Here is a 25,534-nt window from a genome sequence, read left to right as displayed (position 1 = left end):
ACACAGCACATATCAGGGGTGAATCCAGCCTCAAAGAAATGTTGAGAACAGTCTTGTTTTCTCTAAATGTCTGTAGGAGATCTCAGAGACTTCCAGCTGTCACGAATCCTGCAGTGCCCTGGAGTTTGAAGTCTTTTTTGTGATGTCCCTTGAATCTTGGGTGTGGGTCCAAGATGTGAAGATGGGATGAAGGTCAAAGCTTTCAGCTCCAAAATCCAGAGAGTGCCCCCATATGCTGTTTCATAGGCCAAGTTTCATAGGACTTACTTTCAGAGTAAGTAAGAAAAGTAATACTAAACTTTACTAATGGAGCTGACGAAGGACTGGAAGGCTTTAACTAATGGCACAGAATATTGTGGATGTGTTAGAGTTCATAACTCAGGCAGAGGGGCTGGGTTGTAGTGAGTAGGGTTCTTTTTTTTTTATTTCCACCATCAATCTCCTCTTGAGAGGGCCTGCCACATAGTATGTGCCCAAATTTTGCAAAATATTAACATTTTGCCATTATAATCCTCTGTTTCTTCTAAAAACCCCATTCTAAATTTGCTGTTTATTATTCTTAAATTATTATTTTATAACATACTATAGGTCCTTAAGCAATATGTAGTATTACTTTGCATGTTTCAAATTTTATATACTGCTGTATATATATATATATATATATATATATATATATATATATATATATATATATAGTATTCTGGAACTTCTATTCTTTTATGCTCAACACAGTTTGTGGGATTTTCATGTTGCTGCACATAGCTCCATTTTGTCAATTTTCCATGACTTTGTAGTTCTCTTTTATAAGAATATGCTACAACTTAGAAATTCTTCTCAGGATGGTATGAAAGCTCTGTCTGCTCTTTGGGTAATACAACTTTGCAACAAACATTTCTCTCTGTGTGTCCATGGGCTCACATGGGAGCGTCCCTCCAGCTCCTCTGCTGTGGTCCATGCAGCAACAGTTTTAGTATCCTTTGGGAGCTTTTGTAATATAAAAAAAGGATTCAATTTTTTATGAAGTTTTGCTCTTTCTGTTTATATTTGATCTAGCTTTATTCTTCTGAGCTCTGTGCTTGTGTGTGTTAGAGATGGTAGGAATGTTATTTTTCTCCCATTGAGATAAAGTGTCCAGAACTTACAGATTAGACAGCTGCCTTTGCCATAGAGCTGACTACTCCATAAATGTGTGATTCTTTTTGGAGGTCTTATTGCTATTGAACTACTTCTCTATCTCTGTCAAAAGTTCCCTGCCTTGAACATTGGAGTGCATATGGCCCTTCTTTTTACTCTGTATCTTCGGGATAAATACCAAGTAGTGCAATTGCTGGGTCATAGGGTAGCTCTATTTTCACCTTTTTGAGGAAGCTCCATAATGTTTTCCAAAGTGGTTGCTCCAATTTGGATTCCCACCAACAGTGTAAGAGGGTTCCCCTTTCTCCTCAACCACTCTAGAATTTGTTGTTTCTTATCTTGTCAGTTTTGCCATTTTAACTGATGTAAGGCAATATCTCAATGAGGTTTTGATTTGAGCTTCCCCCTGTGCCTAATGATGATGAACATTTTTTTTATCTGTCTGTTAACCATTTGTATGTCTTCTTTGGAGAAGTGTCTGTTCATGTCTTCTGCCCATTTTTTGACTTGATTATTTGTTCTCTGGGGGTTGAGTTTGAGAAGTTCTTTTTAGATCTTGGATACTAGCCCTTTATCTGTAGTGTCATTTACAAATATCTTCTCCCATTCCACAGGTTGTCTCTTTTTTTGTTGAGTGTTTCCTTTGCTGTGCAGAAACTTTTAATCTTGATGAAGTCCTAAAAGTTTATTTTTGCTCTTGTTTCCCTTGCCTTTGGAGACGTGTCTTGAAAGAAGTAGCTGTGGCTGATGTTGAAGAGGTGACTGCCTCTGTTCACCTCTAGGATTTTGATGGATTCCTGTCTCATATTGTGGTCTTTCATCCTTTTAGAGTTTATCATTGATGCTGTTAAGAGAATGGCTGAATTTCATTCTTCTGTATATGGCTGTGCAATTTTCCCAGCACCATTTATTAGAAGAGAGTATCTTTTTTCCATTGGATATTTTTTCTTGCTTTGTTGAACATTATTTGACCATGGAGTGATTGCTATTGTTAGGACTTTCAGTACTATGTTGAACAATAGTAGTGAGAGTGGGCATCTTGTCCTGTTCCTGATCTTAAGGGAAAGGTTCTCAGCTTTTCCCATTGAGAATGATATTCACTATAGGCTTTAAATAGATGATTTTTATATAATTGAAGAATGTTTCCTCTATCCCTATATTCTGAAGGTTTTAATCAGGAAAGGATGCTGTATTTTGTCAAATGCTTTTTCTGCATCAATTGAGAGGACTATGTGGTTTTTGTCTCTTCTCTTACTTCTGTGTTCTGTCACATTGATTGATATGCAAATGTTGAACCACCCTTGCCTCCCAGGGACAAATCCCACTTGGTGGTGATGGATAATCCTTTTAATGTACTGTTGAACTGTATTAGCTAGGATCTTGTTAAGAATCCTAGCAAACTGTGGAAGGAGCCAAGATGCCATTCAACAGACGAATGGGTAAAGAAGATGTAGTCCATATATACAATGGAAAATTACTCAGCCATCAGAAAGGATGAATGCCGAACTTTTGCATCAACAGGGATGGAACTGGAAGAGCTTATGCTAAGCGAAATAAGTCAGACAGAGAAAGACAATTATCATATGCTTTCACTTATTTGTGGAACATAAGGAATAGCATGGAGGACATTAAGGGAAGGAAGGGGAAAATGAAGGAGGTGGAGAATCAGAGGGGGAGACAAACAATGAGAGACTATGGACTCTGGGAATCAAACTGAGGAGAGGCAGATGAGGGGATGGGTTACCCAGTGATAGGTATTAAGGAGGTCATGGATTTCATGTGGCATTTTGTTTGTTAAAGGCAAACAATGGATCATGGTACACTACATCAAAAACGAATGATGTACTATATGGTGACTAACATAATGTAGTAAAAAAAATATTTAAAGAATTTTTTTTTAAAGATTTTATTTATTTATTTGACAGAGAGAAATCACAAGTAGATGGAGAGGCAGGCAGAGAGAGAGAGAGGGAAGCAGTCTCCCTGCTGAGCAGAGAGCCCGATGCGGGACTCGATCCCAGGACCCTGAGATCATGACCTGAGCCGAAGGCAGCGGCTTAACCCACTGAGCCACCCAGGCGCCCCAAAAAATATTAAAAAAAAAAAAACTTCCTCACCGTATAAGTCATGGGGATGTGAGAACAGCCCAGGGGAATAACAGTTCTTGAATAACACAGTGCGGTGACAGAGGGTGATTACACTTACTATGGTGAACATTGCCTAATGCATAGAATTTTCAAATTACTGTGTTGTGCATTTGAAACATACAGCACTGTATGACAACTTTAATAATAAACACTTTAAAAAATATTCTAAAAATAAAACTTGCCTTTGTATGGAAAAAGAAAAAGACCCATGGATAATATGTATTTGACCAAGTGTTTTTTTAAATAATTTTTTATTTTTTATTAACAAAAAAATCATATAATGTATTATTAGCACTGGGGGTACAGGTCTGTGAATCACCAGGTTATTCCACTTCATAATACACACCTTTCCCAATGTCCATAACCCCACCACCCTCTCCCTACTCCTGTCCCCCTGGGAACCCTCAGTTTGTTTTGTAAGATTAAGGGTCTCTTATGGTTTGTCTCCCTCCTGATCTCATCTTCTTTCATTTATTTTTCTACCCTCCAACCCCCCCAGTTGCTTCTCAACTTCCTCATATGAAGGAGATCACATGATAATTCTCTTTCTCTGATTGACTTACTTTGCTAAGGATAGTACCCCCTACTTCCATCCACGTTGTTGCAAATGGCAAGATTTCACTTCTTTTCATGGATGCATAGTATTCCATTGTGTGTGTGTGTGTGTATATATATATATATATATATATATATATATATATATATATACACTACATCTTCATCTGTTGATGGACATCTAGGTTCTTTCCATAGTTTGGCTATTGTGGACCTTGCTGCTATAAACATTTGGGTGCACATGCCCCTTCTGATCACCAGATTTGTGTCTTTAGGGTAAATACCCAGTAGTGCAATTGCTGGATCGTAGGGTAGTTCTATTTTCAACTTTTTGAGGAGGAACCTCTATGCTGTTTTCCAGAGTGGTTGCACCAGCTTGCATTCCCACCAATAGTGTAGGAGGGTTCCCCTTTCTCCACATCCTTGCCAGTATCTGTCATTTCCTGACTTGTTAATTGTAGCCATTCTCACTGGTGTGAGGTGGTTTTGATTTGTATTTCCCTGATGCCGAGTGATGTGGAGCACTTTTTCATGTGTCTGTTGGCCATCTAGATGTCTTCTTTGCAGAAATGTCTGTTCATGTCCTCTGCTCATTTCTTGGTTGGATTATTTGTTCTTTGGGTGTTGAGTTTGCTAAGCTCTTTATAGAGTTTAGATACTAGCCCTTTATCAGATATTTGGTTTGCAAATATCCTCCCCCATTCTGTCAGTTGTCTTTTGGTTTTGTGAACTGCTTCCTTTGCTGTGCAAAAGCTTTTGATCTTGATGAAATCCCAATAGTTCATTTTTGCCCCTGCTTCCCTTGCCTTTGGTGATGTTCCTAGGAAGAAGTTGCTGTGGCTGAGGTCGAAGAGGTTGCTGCCTGTGTTCTCCTCAAGGATTTTGATGGATTCCTTACTCACATTAAAGTCCTTCATCCATTTGGAGTCTATTTTCGTGTGTGGTGTAAGGAAATGGCTCGGTTTCATTTTTCTGCATGTGGCTGTCTGATTTTCCCATCACCATTTGTTGACGAGACTGTCTTTTTTCCACTGGACATTCTTTCCTGCTTTGTTGAACGAAGATTAGTTGACCATAAAATTGAGGGTCAATTTCTGGACTCTCTATTCTGTTCCATTGATCTATGTGTCTGTTTTTGTGCCGTTTTTGTGCAAGTACTATACTGTCTTGATGATGACAGCTTTGTAATAGCGCTTGAAGTCTGGAATTGAGATGCCACCAACTTTGTCTTTCTTTTTCAATATTCCTCTGGCTATTCAAGGTCTTTTCTGGTTCCATATAAATTTTAGGATTATTTGTTCCATTTCTTTGGGAAAAAAATGGATGGGATTTCAATAGGGAGTGCATTAAATGTGTAGATTGCTTTAGGTAATATACACATTTTCACAATATATGTTCTTCCAATCCATAAGCATGGAGGATTTTTCCATCTCTTTGTGTCATCTTCAATTTCTTTCATGAGTACTTTATAGCTTTCTGAGTATAGATTCTTTGCTTCTTTGGTTAGGTTTATTCCTAGGTATCTTATGGTTTTGGGTGCAATTGTAAATGGGATTGACTCCTTAATTTCTCTTTCTTCTGTCTTGTTGTTGGTGTAGAGAAATGCAACTGATTTCTGTGCATTGATTTTATATCCTGAATTCCTATACAAGTTCTAGCAGTTTTGGAGTGGAGTCTTTTGGGTTTTCCACATATAGTATCATATCATCTGCGAAGAGTGATAATTTGACTTCTTCTTTGCCGATTTGGATGCCTTTAATTTCCTTTTGTTGTCTGATTGCTGAGGCTAGGACTTCTAGTACTATGTTGAATAGCAGTGGTGATAATGGACATCCCTGCCATGTTCCTGACCTTAGCAGAAAAGCTTTCAGTTTTTCTCCATTGATAATGATATTTGTGGTGGGTTTTTCATAGATGGCTTTAATAATATTGAGGTATGTGCCCTCTATCCCTACACTTTGAAGAGTTTTGATCAGGAAGGGATGCTGTACTTTGTCCAATGCTTTTTCAGCATCTATTGAGAGTATCATATGGTTCTTGTTCTTTCTTTTATTGATGTGTTGTATCACATTGATTGATTTGTGGATGTTGAACCCACCTTGCAGCCCTGGAATAAATCCCACTTGGTCGTGGTGAATAATCCTTTTAATGTACTGTTGAATCCTATTGGCTGGTATTTTGGTGAGAATTTTCGCATCTGTGTTCATCAAGGATATTGGTCTGTAGTTCTCTTTTTTGTTGGGATCCTTGTCTGGTTTTGGATCAAGGTGATGCAGGCCTCATAAAATGAGTTTGGAAGTTTTCCTTCCATTTCTATTTTTTGGAACAGTTTCAGGAGAATAGGAATTAGTTCGTCTTTAAATGTTTAGTAGAACTCCCCCGGGAAGCCGTCTGGCCCTGGGCTCTTGTTTGTTGGGAGATTTTTGATGACTGTTTCAATCTCCTTACTGGTTATGGCCTGTTCAGGCTTTCTATTCTTCCTGGTTCCGTTGTGGTAGTTTATATGTCTCTAGGAATGCATCCATTTCTTCCAGATTGTCAAATTTGTTGGCATAGAGTTGCTCATAGTATGTTCTTATGATGGTCTGTATTTCTTTGGTGTTAGTTGTGATCTCTCCTCTCTTGTTCATGATTTTATTTATTTGGGTCCTTTCTCTTTTCTTTTTGATAAGTCTGGCAAGGGGTTTATCAATCTTATTAATTCTTTCAGAGAACCAGCTCCTAGTTTCGTTGATTTGTTCTATTGTTTTTTTGGTTTCTATTTCATTGATTTCTGCTCTGATCTTTATGATTTCTCTTCTCCTGCTAGGTTTAGGGTTTCTTTCTTGTTCTTTCTCCAGCTCCTTTAAGTGTAGGGTTAGGTTGTGTACCTGAGACCTTTCTTGTTTCTTGAAAAAGGCTTGTACCTCTATATATTTTCCTCTCAGGACTGCTTTTGTTGTGTCCCACATATTTTGAATCATTGTGGTTTTTTAAAATTTATTTTTTATTTTCAGCATAACAGTATTCATTATTTTTGCACCACACCCAGTGCTCCATGCAATCCGTGCCCTCTATAATACCCACCACCTGGTACCCCGACCTCCCACCCCCCGCCCCTTCAAAACCCTCAGATTGTTTTTCAGCGTCCATAGTCTCTCATGGTTCACCTCCCCTTCCAATTTACCCCAACTCCCTTCTCCTCTCTAACTCCCCATGTCCTCCATGCTATTTGTTATGCTCCACAAATAAGTGAAACCATATGATAATTGACTCTCTCTGCTTGACTTATTTCACTCAGCATAATCTCTTCCAGTCCCGTCCATGTTGCTACAAAAGTTTTTGATACAGTATAGACTTTTTAACAATGTTTATTCTTCCAATCCAAGAGCATGGAATGGTCTTCCATCTTTTTGTGTCTTCTTTGGTTGCTTTCATGAGTGTTCTGTAGTTCCTCAAGCACAGTTCCTTTACCTTTTTGGTTAGGTTTATTCCCAGTTAACGTATGGTTCTTGATGCTATAGTAAATGAATCAATTCTCTAATTTCCCTTTCTGTGTTTTCATTGTTAGTGTATAAGAAAGCAAGTGATTTCTGTACATTGACTTTGTATCCTGGCACATTACTGAATTGCTGCATGAATTCTAGTAGTTTGGGGATGGAGGCTTTTGGGTTTCCATATGAAGTATCATGTCATCTGCAAAGAGAGAGAGTTTGACTTCTTCATTTCCAATTAGATACCTTTTATTTCTCTCTGTTGTCTGATTGCTGTTGCTAGGACTTCTAACACTATTTTGAACAAGAGTGGTGAGACAGGGCATCCTTGTCGTGTTCCTGATCTCAACGGGAAGGCTGTGAGCTTTTTCCCACTGAAGATAATATTTGCTGTGGGTCTTTCATAGATAGATTTTATGAAGTTCAGGAATGTTCTCTCTACCCCTATACTTTGAAGTGTTTTAATCAGGAATGGATGCTGGCTTTTGTCAAATGCTTTTTCTGCATTAATTGAGAGGACCATGTGGTTCTTCTCTCTTCTCTTATTGATTTGTTCTATCACATTGATTTATTTGAGAATGTTGAACCATCCTTGTTACCCAGGGATGAATCCCACCTGGCCATGGTGGGTAATCTTTTTAATGTGTTGTTGGATCCTGTTTGCTAGGATCTTGTTGAGAATCTTTGCATCCATATTCACCAGTGATATTGGTCTGAAATTCTCCTTTTTGGTAGGGTCTTTGCCTGATTTGAGGATCAGGGTAATGCTGGCTTCATAAAAAGAGCCTGGAAGTTTTCCTTCTGCTTCAATTTTTTTTTTTTTTTGAAAGTAAGGCAAAGCTTTATTTTTATGCCAGGCATCAGAAGTCAGACTGACCGGTCAGGGCCACCTCCGAAGAGGGCAACCCCGTCCTGATCTCACAGGCTGGTTTTATAGGGCATGACCGCAGACCCAAGTTACGTGGCTTTTTTTTTTTAATTTTTTATTTTTTATAAACATATATTTTTATCCCCAGGGGTACAGGTCTGTGAATCACCAGGTTTACACACTTCACAGCACTCACCAAACCACATACCCTCCCCAATGTCCATAATCCCACCCCCTTCTCCCAAACCCCCTCCCCCCAGCAACCCTCAGTTTGCTTCAATTTTTTGAAACAGCTTCAGGAGAATAAGTGTTATTTCTTCTTTGAAAGTTTGGTAGAATTTTCCAGGGAATCCATCTGGTTCTGGGCTCTTGTTTTTTGGGAGGTTTTTGATCACTGCTTCAATCTCATACTGGCATAAAAACAGACACAAAGACCAGTGGAACAGAGTAGAGCCCAGATATGGACCCTCAACTCTATGGTCAAATAACCTTTGACAACGCAGGAAAAAAGTATACAGTGGAAAAAAGGGAGTCTCTTTAATAAATGATGCTGGGGAAATTGGACAGCTATATGTAGAAGAATGAAACTTTACCATTCTCTTACACTGTACACAAAGTAAACTCAACGTGAGACAGGAATCCATCAGAATCCTAGAGGAGGACATAGGCAGTAACCTCTCCGATTGGTGCACCCACTTGAGAGAACAGTGTGGAAATTCCTGAAGAAATTAAAAATAGAGCTTCCCTATGACCCTGAAATTGCACTACTGGCTATTTACCCCAAAGATACAGATGTCATGAAAAGAAGGGCCATATGTACCCCAATGTTTATAGCAACAATGGCCACAGTCACCAAACTGTGGAAAGAACCAAGATGCCCTTCAATGGAAAAATGGATAAGGAAAATGTGGTCTATATACACTATGGAGTATTATGCCTCCATCAGAAAGTATGAATACCCAACTTTTGTAGCAACATGAACGGGACTGGAAGAGATTATGCTGAGTGATATAAGGCAAGCAGAGAGAGTCAATTATTATATGGTTTCACTTATTTGTGGAGCATAAGAAATAACACAGAGGACATGGGGAGATGGAGAGCAGAAGGGAGTTGAGGTAAATTGGAGGAGGAGATGAACCATGAGAGACTATGGACTCTGAAAAACAATCAAGGGTTTTGAAAGGGAGGGGAGTGGGAGGTTGGGGGAGCCTGGTGATGGGTATTATGGAGGGCATATGTTGCATGGAGCACTAGGTGTTGTGCACAAACAATGAAATTTGCTACACTGAAAAATTAAATTTAAAAAAAAAGAAAAAAGCAATGACAAGAAAATAAAAAGAAGCAATAAAAAATAAAGCAATGCAAAGCAAAAAATAAAATAAAATTGTTAGAGCTTCTTGTTGGACAGACCCTTGGAGTATGATATAGTGTCCTTCCTCATCTCTTAGTCTAGTCATTGGCTTAAAATCTAACCAATCTGATATAAGGATTGTCACTCCAGCTGTCTTTTGATGTCCAATATTTGATGTTTCAATATTTCTTGTAAAGCTCTTTGGGTGTTTACAAATTCTTTTAGTTTTTTTCTGTCCTGGAAGCTTTTTATCTCTCCTTCTATTTTCAATGATAGCCTAGCTGAATATAGTATTCTTGGTTGCATGTTTTTTTCATTTAGTGTCTGAATATATCATGCCAGTTCTTTCTGGCCTGCCAGTCTCTGGATAAGTCTTCTGCAAACTAATATTTTTACCATTGTATGTTATAGACTTCTTGTCCCAGGCTGCTTTCAGGATTTTCTCTTCATCACTAAGACTTGTAAATTTTACTATTAGATGATGGGGCATGGACCTTTTCTTCTTGATTTGCGGGGGGTTCTCTATGCCTTCTGGATTTTGATGCTTGTTCCCTTTTTCATATTAGGGAATTTCCCTACAATAATTCTCTCCAATATACTTTCTGATCCCCTCTATCTTCTTCTTCTGGAATCCCAATTATTCTAATGTTGTTTCATCTTATAGTATCACTTATCTCTCGAACTCTCCCCTTTGGTCCAGTAATTGTTTGTCTCTCTTTTGCTCAACTTCTTTAATCTCTGTCATTTGGTCTTCTATATCACTCATTCTCTCTTCTGCCTCATTTATCCTAGCAGTAAGAGCCTTCATTTTTTTTGTACCTCATTAATAGCTTTTTTGATTGCAACTTGGTTAGATTTTAGTTCTTTTTTTTTTTCTCTCTAGAAGGGGCTTTTATGTCTCCAGACAGGGTTTCTCTAATATCTTCCATGCCTTTTCTGAGCCCAGCTAGCACATTGAGAGTAATCATTCTGAACTCTAGATCTGACATATTACCAATGTCCATATTGATTAGGTCCCTAGTCTTAGGTACTGTCTCTTGTTCTTTTTTGTGTGGTAAGTTTTTCTGCCTTGTCATTTTATCCAGATAAGAATTTATGAAGGAGCAAATAAAATACTAAAAGTGTAGCAAAGAATGCAGGAAAATGTGCTTTAACCAAATCAGAAGAGACCTCAAATTGTGGGGGGAAGAAAGAGGGTAAACAGAAGTTTAGGGGAAAAAAATTAAGAAAAGAAAAAATAAAGAAAAAAAATATATATATGGATGAGACTGGTGAATAAAACTGAGTCACCCACTTAACTTTGGGAGTATTTTGGTCCCTTAGAAGAAACTACCTCCCGAAATTTTAAAGAATAATATATATATATATATATATATATATATATATATATACACACACACACACACACACACACACATACATACACACACACACATTCACAGAAAATAAGGGTAAACACGATGAAAGGATGGAATATGACTATAAAGATGAAAAAATTTTTTTTTAATTTCTAAGAGAGGAGTTGATAATATAAGTTGGTTGGAAGAATAAAGAAAAAGAAAGAGGAGGGAATTTGCTCAGGCTGGAGACTAGAACAAAGCCCTGTCCTAGATTTAAAATATATTTTGATCTATTAGAAGAAGTTTTATCCCAGAATTTTTTAGAACAAAAAACCATATGTGTATACAAAAAACAAAGTTAGATACAATGAAGGATAAAATATGACTATAATAATGAAGGTTCAAAAAGATTTTTTTATGAAATGTATTGTTAAGATAAACTAGTTTAAAAACGTTAGAAGAGGAAAGAGTAAAAGAAAAATTTGCATAAGAAAAAATAAAATTAAAAATTTTTAATTAACTTTGCAAGACTAAAGAATCATGGGGAGAAAGCCATGAATTCCATACTTTGCTTTCTCCTCCTCTGGAATTCCACTGTTCTCCTTGGTAAGTGAATTTGGTCATGGCTGGATTTCTTGCTGATCTTCTGGGGGAGAGGCCTGTTGTAGTGATTCTCAAGTGTATTTGCCTGAGACAGAATTGCACCACCCTTAACAAGGGCTGGGCTAAATAATCCACTAGGGTTCACTTTCGGGAGCTTTTGTTCCCTGAATGCTTTTCGTAGAGCTCTGGAGGAAGTGAATGAAAATGGTGGCCTTCCAATCTCCGGTCCAGAGGAGCCAAGAGCTCAGGGCCCCATCCCTCAGTGTGCCCTCGGAGAAAAGCACTCAATCACTTCCATCTCCCTGGCCTCCATCTGCGCTCTGAGCTCACCCAGCCTGTGACCAAGCATCACTGTTTCCGGCACACAGCCCTACCTGGAGTCTCCAAACCCATCATCCCTGAACTCTTCCAGGGGGATCTCCCCTGATATTGTGGGGGTCTCTGCTCACAGAGCAGTGGCCTGACTGTGCCATGGATCACAGTTAAGGTAACCCCAAGTTGAGAGCTTACTCTTCAGCTCTGTCTCTGTAGCCAGCTTTCCTGCTCTAATACCTGTGAGCTCTGTGAAACTCAGACACCTGTGATCCTTCTGTGACCCTGCAGGAACTGAGAACACACAGTCCCTGTGTTGGCTTGACCCCAGCTTAGCCTCTGGAGCAATGTCCCTCAGTGGAGCAGACCTAAAAGTTCTGATTTTGTGCTCCATTGCTCCACTGCGGGCCAGGAGCCATACCCTCCCCTGTGGTCTATCTTCCTTCTTTGGATTCACTTCTCCTCAGGTCCTACCTTTCAGAAAGTGGTTGATTTTCTGTTTCTAGAATTGCTGCTCTTCTTCCCTTTGATCTCTTGTTGGAATTGTAGGTGTTCGGAATGGTTTGATAAACCATCGAGCTGATCTCCTGCTACCTGGTGTCATCTCAGCCTGCTACTTCTCTGCCCTGGCCAAGTGATTTTTTGACAAAGATTCCAAAACAATTCACCATCTTTTCAACAAATGGTCATAAATCAATTAGATACTTGTATGTTTAAAAAAAAAAAAAAGAAAGAAAGAAAGAAAAAGAAGTCTCTTAACTATTTCTTTACACACAAAATTTAATATTGTCCTTTTTTATTGTGTTATGATAGTCACCATACAGTACATCATTAGTTTTTGATGTAGTATTCCATGATTCATTGTTTGCATATAACACCCAGTGCTCCATGCAATCTGTGCCCCCCTTAATACCCATCACTGGGCTCACTTGTCCCCCTACCCTCCTCCCTTCTATAACCCTCAGTTTGCTTCCCAGAGTCCATAGTCCTCTCCCCCTCTGATTCTCTGCCCCCTTCATTTTTCCCTTCTTTCTCTTAATGTCCTCCATGCTATTCCTTATGTTCCACAAATAAGTGAAGCCATATTGACCTACTCTGACTTATTTCACTCAGCATAATCTCCTTCCTAAAATAATATTACCTAATAACAATATTAGTGAACAACACACCAAAAATACTATGAACAATGATCAGATGGATCACACCTAAATATAAAATATGAAGCAATAAAGCTTCTAGAAAAAACTGTGGGGGGACACAAAACTCAATCTTTTTGGTCTTGGGTTAGCAGACAGTTTATAGATAAGATGGGGAAACACAATCAATAAAGGAAAATATTGATCCATTTGACTTCATGAAGCTTTAAGACTTTTATTCTTCAAAAGATACTGTTAATAAAAAGAAAAGGAAGGTTATTGACTGGGAGAAAATAATTGTCATGTGAAATCTGATGAAGGACTTGGATCGGGGACAACTGCCTGTTTGTACTAATCACGTTTATAATCAATGGCTTCTTTCAGGCTGAGGTGTCAGAGAGAAGTGATTGCAGCCCAGACCTGAAGGGCGGCAGCCATAAGGCATTTACTGTCCGGCCCTCTAAAAAGAAGTTTACAATGGCTGAGAGGATATTTAAAGAACTGTAACAACAAAGCAGCAAGAAGATGGACAATCACATTTTTATGTGCATAAAAAAGATTTCATCAGAGCTCCACTGAAGAACATATATTTATGTCAATTAGAGTTTTGCTGATTATACACACACACACACACACACACACATACGTGTGTGTGTGTGTATTTAAAAACTGCTCTGTCCCAATTAGAACAGCTTTATAATATATTTCAATACCTCTTTTGGGCAAAACTTCCCACCTCATCTTGTTGTTCAGAACTGCTATGGCTCTCCTTGGCCCAGATGCAAGTTAGAATCACTTTGTCAAGTTTCATTAAAAACCCTCTTAAAATTATGATTTGATTGATTTCACTTTGTATATCCATGTGTGCAAATTGACATCTTTCTGACACTGAGTTTTGCCGCTCACGGACATGAGGTGTTTTAGGTTTTCTCTGATGACTTTCAGCTCACCAGTTTACAGGGTTTTTTTGTTTTTTGTTTTTTTGTTTTTTTAGTCCCATGATGTGCTTTTGCATCCTTATTTAGAGCTATCTATTTTTTTTTTAATTTCTTTTCAGCGTAACAGTATTCTTTGCTTTTGCACCACACCCAGTGTTCCATGCAATCCATAGAGCTATCTTTAATACTTTCTGGTGTACAGAATCTTTAAAATTATCATATGGTCTCACTTATTTGTGGAGCATGACAAATAGCATAGGGGACAAGGGGAGTTAGAGGGGAGAAGGGAGTTGGGGGAAATTGGAAGGGGAGGTGAACCATGGGAGACTATGGACTCTGAAAAACAATCTGAGGTGTTTGAAGTGGCGGGGGGGTGGGAGGTTGGGGGAACCAGGTGGTGGGTATTGGAGAGGGAATGGATTGCATGGAGCACTGGGTGTGGTGCAAAAATAATGAATACTGTTATGCTGAAAATAAATAAAAAGAAATTTTAAAAAAATATATTATTACGGGTTTGTGACTTCTGTATGAGAATGTAATTGAGTTTTGAACATTGATCTTCTATCCAGGTTTATCACACTCAGACTACTGTACGGACATTCCCTTCTGTGTAACTCTTACAAAATCAATCATCTCACCTAGGTTAGTTTTTACCTTCATTAAAGTTACACATGCACATGCTTCAACAGGCAAATAGTTCTATACATTCTATGTGTGAAAACTGGAGTCTCCCGACCTCCCACTATTTTCCACCTCCCAGAGGCAACCATTTTCCACTCCTTTAATTGATAATTTTTAACTGATTCTTCCAGATTCTATAACCAGATCTCATAGAGCATGCATATATTTTCTCTTCTTGACTTCTCACCCATGGGCATTATTAACTGTCTTCCCAGTGGGAAGATGGATGATGGGGATGCAATGCTCTGTTACTATGGAAACAACACCACATGTGCATATTTCTACCCTACCCCCTTCATATTTTAAATTTAGATAATGTCATAATTAGTGTCCACATTATAATGGCAATGACATTTTGTTTTATACTCAATCCTTTTTTCCTTCAAGATTTTATGTAAATCAGAGTTAGTTTACATATAGTGTAGTGTTAGTTTCAGGGGTAGAATTTAGTGATTCACCAGTAACATATGACACCCAGTGCTTATTATATCAAGTGTCTCAACCGTGTAACATTCCAAGCTTTTGTGTGTGTTGATCTGCTCATGTGTATTTTGGGTAACCAACACCATATTCAGGGTACAGAACAATACCATGGCCCCAGAGCTCACCCTTGTGCTAGCCTCTCTTATGACATCGAGCCCCACCACCCAAACCTCTGGCACATGCCAATATGTTTTCTATAACTTCAAGAATATTGTGGAAGTGGAGTCCCACAGTATGGACATTTTAAGAGTGATCTTGTTCACTCCACATAATGCCTTTGGAATCTCACAAGTTGTGCACATGTAAATAAGTAATTCCTTTTTATTGCTGTGTAATATTTCCTGGTAGGAATACACAACAGTTTGTTCAACTGTTCACTTATCACTGGATATTTTTGCATGATTCTAATTTTTTTTCCATTATGAAAAAAGCTGCTCTAAACATTCACACAGAGACTATGTGAGGCTATGGCCTTCATTATGCTCAGATAAATGCCTGGGAGAGTAATCTCTGGAACATATAACCCACTTCCTCTCCTGAAAGAGGGAGAAAAGATGTTTTTTGTTGGAGGCAAGAACATACAAGTTTTTTTTAACGATTTTTTTTTTTTAAGTAATCTCTACAGTGAACTTGGGACCAAACTCACAACCCCAATATCAAGAGTTGCTCGCTTCACCAACGGAACCAACCACATACCCTAAGCAAATACAGATTCTGAAGTCCTCACTGAACTGTGCATTTGGGCTAAGTTTACTATTCCATCAATAAAGGGTTGGAACAAGGAATCGTTTCTGGAGCTGACCTCATTTGACCCCAAAATTTCCTGGGCCCTGATGAACCCATTTCTTTCACCAGCTCAGTAACTCTTACTGGAAGCTGGTGCAGAATGAGGCCACAAGACAACCACCCCCAGGTGTCCAGAGCTCAGGAGATGGGACACAGTCCCCAACTGCTGATCCTTCTTGGCCTGGGGCTCCCAAGTAGAGAATCACCAAGAAGACCTCAAGATGTGGGGGAGGGGCCCAGTGCAGAAAACAGCCCCAGGTGGGCAGGAAGCATCATTTCTGCTGGACCTGTCCACTCTCTCTGAAACATAAAAAGAATTTCTTCCAAATTTTTTCTTGTGATTGAGTTCCAGTTGCAAAGCCCCGTGGTCTGAGACATTGCAGGCAATAATCTCAGTCTTTTGGTATTGGTTGAGACCTAATATGTGACCCAGAATCTAGTCTATTCTGGAGAAAGTTCCATGTGCACTGAGAAGAATGAGTATTCCATTGGTTTAGGGTGGAATGTTCTGTATGTATCTATGAAGTCCATCTGTTCCACTGTGTTATTCAAAACTCTTGTTTCTTTGTTGATTTTCTGCTTAGATGGATCTGTCTATTACTGAGAGTGGAGTGTTGAGATCTCCTGTATTAATGTTTTATTATCAATATGTTTCTTTATTTTGGTTAGCAGTTGCCTTTTATAGTTGATTGCTCCCATGCTGGGAGCATAGATATTTACAATCGTCAGATCCCCTTTTTGGATAGACCCTTTAAGAATGATATAGTGTCCTTCTGTATCTCTAACTATGGTCTTTAGCTTAAAATCTAATGGATGATTGACTCTCTCTGCTTGACTTATTTCACTCAGCATAATCTCTTCCAGTCCCGTCCATGTTGCTACAAAAGTTGGGTATTCATCCTTTCTGATGGAGGCATAATACTCTATCCCCAGGGGTACAGGTCTGTGAATCACCAGGTTTACACACTTCACAGCACTCACCAAAGCACATACCCTCCCCAATGTCCATAATCCCACCCCCTTCTCCCAAACCCCCTCCCCCCAGCAACCCTCAGTTTGTTTTGTGAGATTAAAAGTCACTTATGGTTTGTCTCCCTCCCAATCCCATCTTGTTTCATTATATGGTTTCACTTATTTGTGGAGCATAACAAATAGCATGGAGGACATGGGGACTTAGAGTGGAGAAGGGAGTTGGGGGAAATTGGAAGGGAAGGTGAACCATGAGAGACTATGGACTCTGAAAAACAATCTGAGGGTTTTGAAGGGACGGGGGGTGGGAGGTTGGGGTACCAGGTGGTGGGTATTATAGAGGGCACGGATTGCATGGAGCACGGGGTGTGGTGCAAAAATAATGAATACTGTTATGCTGGAAATAAAAAAAATAATAATAAAATAAAAAAAATTTAAAAAATAAATAAATAACTTAAAAAACAAAAACAAAAACAAAAAAAAAAACCATATTGAGATATCACCTTAGACCAGTTAGAATGGCAAAAACTGACAAGAGAAGAAACAACAAATGCTAGAGTGGTTGTGGAGAAAGGGCAACCATCTCACACTGTTCATGGGAACATAAGTTGGTACAGCCCTTGTGGAAGACAGTGTGGTAGTTCCTCAAAAAGTAGAAAATAGAGCTACCCTACAGCCCAGCAGTCGCCCTACTGGGCATTTACCTCAAAGATACAGATGTAATGAAAAGAAGGGCCACAGGCACCCCAATGTTCATAACAGCAATATCCACAATAGCCACACTGTGGAAAGAACCAAGATGCCCTTCAACAGATGAATGGATAAAGAAAATGTGATTCATACATACAATGGAATATTACTCAGCCATCAGAAAGGATGAATACCCAACTTTTGCATCAACATGGGTGGATGTGGAGATTATACTGAGTTAAATAAGTCAGAGAAAGTCAACTATCATACGGTTTCACTAATTTGTGGAACATAAGGAATAGCATGGAGGACATTAGGAACAGGAGGGAAAAAAAGTTGGGGGGAGGGATCAGAGCAGGATTCCACCAATGAGAGATTTGGACTCCAGGAAACAAACAAAGGGTTGTAAGGGGTGGGGAGTGGGGGGATGGGTGAGCCCACTGATGGGTATTAAGGAGGGCACGGATTGCATGGGGCTCTGGGTGTTATACGCAAACGATGAATCATGGAACAGTACATCAAAAACTAATGATGTACTATATGGTGACTAACAAAACATGATTATAATTAAAAATTAAAAAACCAAAATGTAAGAAGTGGCCCCTCTCACCATGTAAGGCCTCCCTGCCTGATGTCTGTTTCACAATCCAGAAGCAGATCACTGCCTCACCACCCTGTTACTGCTTCATAGATGCTTCCTTCCTCTTCTATCACAGATGGGGTGGGCTGTTTCTCCCCACAGAACAGAGGCCCCATCGCCCTAGCACACACATTTGCAGAAAGCGGGACCCTCAGGCCTCCACAATGTGCTCTCCTCCTCATCTGCTGCTGGTTCTGCTGTTGGGACTCACAGGTGAGCACTGCCTTGAGGGAGACTCCCCTTTCCGTGCCTCCTCAACCTCTCCCTGCCCCTGGGCATTTAGGGCCTCGAAGTAAACACAGGTGTGCTACCCAGACCCTCCGCAGAAGGCCTGCCTTGGAGCTAGGACTGTACTCCTGACTTGCAGATGGGGAAACTGAGGCAGAGAGCGCAACCAGCTCAGTGCCACCTACTTAAGTCAGTGGAGCTACTGGGGTTCATGTTCAGCCCACTCAGCGCCACAGCTTAAAACACAAGCATAACATCTTGTTAACCATGTTATGCTGAATGGCTCTTCAGTGGAGGTCACGTGCAGAAACATCAGAAACAGAGAGGCAAACAGAAGGAGAGATATCCCACAACAGAGGAAGAGGTCTCCTGAGTTCCACTGTGCTGTGTGTACCCCCAAACTCTTGTTAATGATGTGCTGCATGTTTCCTAGGTGGCAAATTGTTACTGAAGTTTAACATGTACTATAATTTCACTTAATGAGTTTGTGTTTCTCGATGTCTCCAGAGACTAGCTAGTCACCAAGGCAGGAAACCCAGCTGAAAATTTAAAAGGGTCAGTGCGACATCATTGAGCCTCTCTGTGTCTTTGTTTCCTCAGTTGTGATGGGATCTCCCTTTACAGGCTCGGGCTGAGGGCTGCTACTGGTCGCACTCTCTCAGGGAATTGTTGTGCCTAAACATGTGAGGAGACGCACAGGATCATGGCAGGATGAGTAGACCACTGCTCTGTTTTCTCTCCAGGTGTGGCTGGTGAGGCGGGGCTGCAGGTGATACAGCCTGACAAGTCAGTGTCTGTCACAGACAGACAGACAGCCACTCTGTGCTGTACCATGACCTCCCTGCTCCCCTTTGGGCCAGTTCAGTGGTTCAGGGGGGCAGGGCCAGGCCGGAAGTTAATCTTCAGTTTCAAAAGAGGCCACTTCCCCCGAGTAACAAATGCTTCAGACGTCACAAGGAGAAACAACACAGACTTTTCCATCCGCATCAGTAACTTCACGCCAGCAGACACCAGAACCTACTACTGTGTGAAGTTCCTGAAAGGGACTCCTGATGATGTGGAATTTAAGTCTGGACCAGGCACTCTGGTCACTGTGAGCAGTGAGTATGGCCTGGGCCTCCTATGTCCCCTGGTTGTGATAACAAGTCAATAAGAATGCCCTCCATTATCTGACCAACAGCTAAGAATCAGGCCTTGTGGTGGGCATCCCCGACTTCAGCCCCTTCCATGAATCAGGGAAAGAGAGGCCTGGAAAGGTCCTGATGCTTGCTCAAGGCCCCTGATAAATGGTGGAAAAGTCTAGAACCCCAGTCTGTGGGTCCACAGCTGTCGCCTTTTCCAATCTTGACCAGCCCTCTGGTTCCAGGGATGAGGGACTTACAGTCTGAGAGACTTGCCTGGTCATATGACCCAATCTTACTCCTGCCTCCAGAGAGTGTCTCCTCCATGTGGCTGACTCTTCTCGACTCAACACTAACTGAGCACCTGCTTTGCGCAGGCTCTGGTCTGCATGCCAGGGAAGTAGAAAACAAAACAGGGAAGGGCTCCTTTCTCATGAAGCCCACCTTCCCTTCCATTCCTGTGGACGAATGCACCCAGGGCAGGTTGCTGGGATATGTCTTTCTTTCAACGTAGAAGAATCATAGTGAGAAGAGGTATAAGCTCACTGTTAACACTGAGAGCCCAGGATGGAGAAGTTGCCAGAGGCTGGGCATTTATTGTGGGTCTGTCCAAAAAGGATCGTGCAATTCAGGTAGTGAGTCCCATAAGAGCACTGAATCTCCCCTCAGCTCCTGGACATAGGCATGCAGGTGGTTTTATCCTGATTGTGCAGGTGTTACAGGAGTTCCCAGTGGTATGTCGCTTGACTGGGCACCAGTGCTAGTACGTGGCACCAGCACCAGATAGATCTGTTCCTCCTGGGAGAGCTCTCCTTCCTCTTCCTCAACCTGCCCACACAGGGGTTGCCCTGGTTGAGAATGGTTGAAGCTGGAGGGACCATCTCAGCCCATTTACAGATGACACTGAGGCTCAGCAGATCCGGCCTGAGGAGGGGAGTGAGCCACAGCCTGACTCACAACCCTGCTCTCTGCACACTCACTGCACAGGTCAAAGTGGGAGAAAGTGCCCACCCCCTCCTTGAAGCTTTTGTAAATCTTGTGTGGTTCTCTTTTTCAGCAGTAAACATTAAGAAAACACGGGAAGAGGTGGGCTAGCTTTGCACACCCAGATCAGACAGGTATGCAAACATCTGGTGAAGTGTCGAGCCTGTTCCTGGAGGACACGTCTTCTCACATGTAAGAGCATCCAGAGTCTTTCCCCAGTTGGGTTGTGTTTCTCCTTCACTGAGCAGCCTGGGGCACAGGCCTGACAGAGCAGAGAGGCCCCCACAATCCCAGCAACACCGACACCCCATTCCTGGCTCTGAAGACTAAGGATGATTGGGAGGCTCAACCTGGAGGGTATTCGGCTCCGTCAGCGAGAGTTCACATTCTAGACTCAGCTGTCGGGACCCCACATCTTCCCTCTCTTGTTGTTGAGTCAATATGTCTGGACACCCGGAGGGACCCCTCCCCATAACCACTTGCAGTGAGAATGTCAGATGGAAAAGGAGGGTGGCTGTCACTGTCGGGGTGGAGAAGGTGGGACATTTATTCTGTTGTGGATGAGACAGCTGGAGACCACAGGAAGTCCCCTTGGGATACAATGACCGTTAAGGAGCAGTCCTGTTGTAACTGGACCAAAGTAGCTTGACTTGGCTCCTTGGTGAGAGAGAGACAGAGACCACCCAGGAGAAGTTCCCTTACAAATCTGTCTTTGTTTTACAGGTAAGGGATCACAGGGAATTATTTCCAAAGTCATAATGCGGAACAGGGGCAAGTAGGCTCTCCATATTAGGGCTGGCACGAATATTCAGAGGGGGATTTTAACACTATAATGAGACTGAGGTTACTGTCAGCCACTCTCTAATTCATCTGCTCTTTTCCATCTGCATTTCCAGTGATAAATTCCAAGCAAAACTACTTGCATTCCCTTAGTTGCCTCTCCCTGCAATCCTGGGAAGGAGAAATGCTTCGTGTCCCATGTCAAAGGAGGAGCCATGCTGTGCCACAGCCCCACTTGGGGTCAGCTGGCCAGCCTGGTTCTGGCTTTCTTGGGGGTCCCCTGTCCCCTCCATGCTGTTGCATACACTCTCTGACCTCAATGAGGTTTGCAGGGAGGCTGCTAGTAACGGTTGATGCCAGCAGTCAGACCCATCAAAAACGTCCTTCCTGTGTCCAGATTGATGGGAAGCCACCAGGCAGAGAAGTGAGGGGAGGGGAGTTGAAATTGGGCCTGCAACTGCACCTTGGACCTGCCCAGGACTCAGACTTTATCTCTGGAACCTCAGGACCTCCTCTGTATGAGGAGGAGAGGACACAGCCTTCCACACAATCTCAGAAGGGTGGCGGGTTCTCCATAGTGCCTCACATGTATCCTGAGTGCTAAGGACCACAGGCATGCTTACTGTTCACAACTGCTCCTCTTGTAGCCAAACCCTCTCTCCCTGTGTGGTGTCCGGCCCCGAGGCCAGGGCCTTGCCGGAGCAGACAGTGAAATTCACCTGCAAGTCAAATAGCTTCTCCCCCAGCAACAGCCAGCCAACCCATAGTTCTTGAAAGAACCCATAGTTCTCATTTCCAGAATGCCAGGATACTCCCCTCTTCTGCTTACACCAGCCCTGGTCACTACAGTGAGGTTTCAGCAGTGACAAGGGCAGGCCAAATCAACACCTACCCTGCTCTACCTCCCACAGGGCTGGGGGCCTCATGACCAGCTGGCAGATGGAGACCCTGGTCCAAACGTGCCCACTTGAGCTGGCTTTCCAGCCCCCAACCAGAGAAACTCCACACATCAGGTAACCTGGGAGGGAGACTCTCAGATGATATGAGAAGAGAGAAAGCTCACTGTGGGTGCTGCCCGATCTACCTGTGTGAGAGCGTGAAGGAGGCAGGACTGGCTAGGGAGATGTTGACACAATTCAGCATGGCAAGCCTCAGCCACTGACAGAGAGGTAGCCAGGTGAATGCTCTTTGTGAGTTGTTTTAAATTTAAAGGATTGGCTTACCCTCTGTACCCCACTTCCTCCAGCCTTCTGCTGCTGGCTCCCCTCTAGAAACAGGAGCAAACATGGGCAATACAGCTCTTTCACCTCAGAAAAAGTCCAGGGGCCCCACCCAGAAGAGACCTGCTATTCTCTAACATGCCAGGGGCAAATACGGTGAGGCCCTACTCTTTCCTTTAAGATTACTCTATATATTTCAAACAAATATTTGGATTCTTTCAATTCAAATATAAAAACAAAAATGGGTCTATGTATAAAATAACAAAATCAGAAGCTGTCCTTCCAGATCCAACAGTCTATGTCCAACAGAAAGACATCGGTTGACAGTGGCAATGGGGTCCAGGTGAGCTTGAAATTCTCCTGAGCATTAGACTGCATTTTCTTGCCTCCTGAGGGTATTGTCCAGCAAGCAGGTCTCCTGAGGTCAGGTCATTGTGAGGACTCCCTCCTCACCTCCGTACACGGAAGTCGTCAAACTGTGTGTATGAAGCAAAGCAGGGCAGCCTTGCACCCCACTGACCGTGACAACAGTTCTCACTCCACTTGAGGACAGGTGGACACTTCGTCCTATGACCCAGAGAGTTTGACTTTGTCCTGGTCCAAAGACAAGGTCTCAGAGTCATCCTGCAGGCCAGCAGTGAGGGGTTTCCCTGGGTCTGAACCACCTCATTTGTCCACCATCTGAAAACTGAAACTGTTGGCTCACCAGAAAGAGGCTCTATGACCTGCCCCATTGGGTGTGAGAACCAATCCAGTAAACCAACCTTACCCATTCCTGAGGGCTCGTTCTCCCCACTTCTTCCCCCAAGAAGGACACCTGGCAGTGAGAAAGGGGTGAGTGAGGTAAGGAACATCTTACCCTGAATTCTGCCTTGAGCAGGGGAAGAATTCATGAGCTTCAGAGCGTTGATAAGCCTGAGTCACTTCAGATAGAGTTGTTAGGTCCATTATTAAACGAAATAAGACTGAGACAAAGTGAAAGTTATTTAAAGCTTTATTTTATAAGTATTAGAAGTCAAACTGACTGGCCAGGGCCATCTCTGAAGAGAGGGACCATCCCCAGCTTACAGGCTTAAGAGCTGACTGACTGACCGGTCAGGGCTGCCTCCAAAGAGGGTGACCCCTCCCCAGCTTACAGACTACCTTTTATAGAGCAAAGTCTGGCCACACATAGGTGGCCAATGAGATTGTAGTCATGTTAGGTCACACGCAGGTGGCCAATTGAATTATAATTTACCCTATAGTAGCTGTTTGACCTAACCTATTACTCTGGTCAGAATTGGTGCTCAAGATTGGCACCCAAACATCAGGGTTTACATTCTTTGGTGGTTAGGGAAAAAGTATGTGTGTTTCTTACTGATTGGATGTCTCCACCTGGCCCGACTCATCCTTGTATTCTGGGCTCTGTTATCAAGAACTGGCCGACCTGGCCTTGTATTCTGGGCTCTGTTATTAGGAACTAGCTGACCATACTTTACTGGTTTCCCAGACTTGATTCTAAATAAGTTCCTTGGGGGGGGGGGGGGGGCCCGGGCGGCAGGGTCAGTTTAAGTTTTACTGCACAAACAACAAAATGGCTTTTAACCAAGATGGAGTCGCTCTGGCTAAATAGGTCCTTAGAGAGTAAGTGGAGGACCCAGAGAATGAACTCCAGTGTGCCCTCCTCTGATGGTGCCTCCTATCCCTTCTTTTGCAGAGTCAAGGCCATCTACTCCATTCCTGATGGCTGTAACCCTGGGCCTGAAGCTGCTGCTGCTCATCACTATCTCTGCCATCTATGTCCACAAGAAGCGAGCGCCGGATTTTAAGTTGTGGGTCAGGGAGGACAGGCCACGTTTAGTCCCAGAAGAGCCAGGTCAGGGAGAGGGGCAGCCCATAGGTCACACGGGGTCAGCACCCAACTGGAGTCAAGAGTATGTGACACATCTCCCTTGATACCCTCAGGAGTCTCAGGTGTCCCAACAACCTGAGGTGTTGGTGGAGGGGGAATTTAGCCTATAAAATGAGAGCAGGGTCAGAGGCTGTCGAAGAGTGTGACAGAGTGCTAGGGTTTCTGGGAAGGAAGTGGGCAGAGGGGGCTGAATGAGAGGCAGCTGGGTGGGAGGAACCCTTGGAAACCATCACTAGATTATGGAGCACTGGGGCTCCTTTGGGCACAAGACATCCGCTTTTAGAGGAATGCTGACAGGTGCCAGAGGGCTGCTCTGAGGACAGCTTCCAATGACCCTCTGTGGGACATACTGGAGGGGATGGGGATGGGGGTTCAAGTCCCAAGAGAGAAAGCTTAAGTGGCAGAGTCCTCTATCAGGGCTGCCTGTCCTTTCACAATAGGTGTCCCAGGAGGAAAATAGCACCGAGGACATAAGAGACGGGGAACATTTCTGGAATGATGATCATATAATCAACTGTGAACATGGGACCCACAGCTCCTCCCTTCCTCCCCTACCTCATGGCACCCTCAGTCTCTGCTGCCTCCTTCCTTCCTGGAGGGGCCCAGCCAAAAACAAGGAACAACTAGAAGCTTCCCAACTCTGTCCTAATACCTTGCTTCTTCCAGAGACCCACCTGCCCACAGTCCCTTCTGCTCCTTCTCACAATCCTTGATGACCCTAGAGCTGGATCTTCATACCAGGTCCTCAGCAGGGATCATGGGAACTTGCTCTGGGGACTGACGCATGGATATCTGCCTGAATGTGAGAGACAAGTCCCACCTACACATACCAGGTGCCTCTCATTCATCTTCTGGGAACTATGGCCATGAACTACATGCTCATGTCCATGTTCTTGGGAATTATTTCTATCAACTCCCAGATGTTCCCGACTTGTTGAGGTTCTTCACTGGGTCTTAAATAAAATGAATCTCATCCTGGTTTGAAGAAGAGAAATGATTCTCCCTCCTCTTCACCTACATGTCTTACTCCTCAGTCCCAGGGACAAGATGCCCTCCTCCCTGTGATGGGAATACTAGCTCTTCTGTCACCTTCATCCTTCCCAGCCCCACTGCTCATGTACATGAGCTGGCAGTTGAGAAGCCTGGAGCCATCTTCGGTTTTCTTACTTTATATCCCATATTCAGTTCTACCTTCAGATGTTAG

At 42.4% G+C, this 25,534-nt stretch overlaps 2 protein-coding genes across 11 annotated transcripts in view; both read left to right on the top strand.

The window, feature by feature from the left end:
• Nucleotides 1-25,534, top strand: part of LOC116595144 (signal-regulatory protein beta-1-like) — a 202,355-nt gene that overhangs the window by 151,936 nt on the left and 24,885 nt on the right. For 2 of the 10 annotated variants that reach the window (XR_004287537.1, XM_032351187.1), the window contains one exon: nt 13,304-13,750. The exons of 4 other annotated variants lie outside the window; for them this stretch is intronic. Coding sequence is in view for 3 of the 6 variants with exons in the window: in XM_032351187.1 (XP_032207078.1) it covers nt 13,304-13,308 (5 nt within the window). In the remaining 3 variants the exon portion in view is untranslated. Of the gene's footprint in view, nt 1-76; nt 654-13,293; nt 13,751-15,876; nt 16,256-25,534 lie in introns of those variants that run through there. 4 more of the 10 variants (XR_004287536.1, XR_004287535.1, XM_032351185.1 and 1 more) reach the window with 4 other exon arrangements.
• Nucleotides 18,246-25,308, top strand: LOC116595150 (signal-regulatory protein beta-1-like). The gene is made up of 3 exons (XM_032351206.1): nt 18,246-18,319; nt 18,935-19,434; nt 24,136-25,308. Exons 2-3 carry the CDS (start codon nt 19,167-19,169, stop codon nt 24,372-24,374), a joined length of 507 nt encoding a protein of 168 aa, XP_032207097.1. The 5' UTR covers nt 18,246-18,319; nt 18,935-19,166; the 3' UTR covers nt 24,375-25,308.

The sequence above is a fragment of the Mustela erminea genome, chromosome 7 (assembly GCF_009829155.1).
Source record: "Mustela erminea isolate mMusErm1 chromosome 7, mMusErm1.Pri, whole genome shotgun sequence".
Taxonomy (NCBI): domain Eukaryota; kingdom Metazoa; phylum Chordata; class Mammalia; order Carnivora; family Mustelidae; genus Mustela; species Mustela erminea.
Note: the sequence above shows the minus strand (reverse complement) of the source record. Positions and strands in the feature narration are given on the sequence as shown.

Coding starts and splice junctions, on each gene's coding strand:
- LOC116595150 (XM_032351206.1), top strand. CDS start 19,167: ATGACCTCCCTGCTCCCCTTTGGGCCAGTTCAGTGGTTCAGGGGGGCA. Junction 19,435..24,135: donor CACTCTGGTCACTGTGAGCA/GTGAGTATGGCC, acceptor CTTCTTTTGCAG/AGTCAAGGCCATCTACTCCA.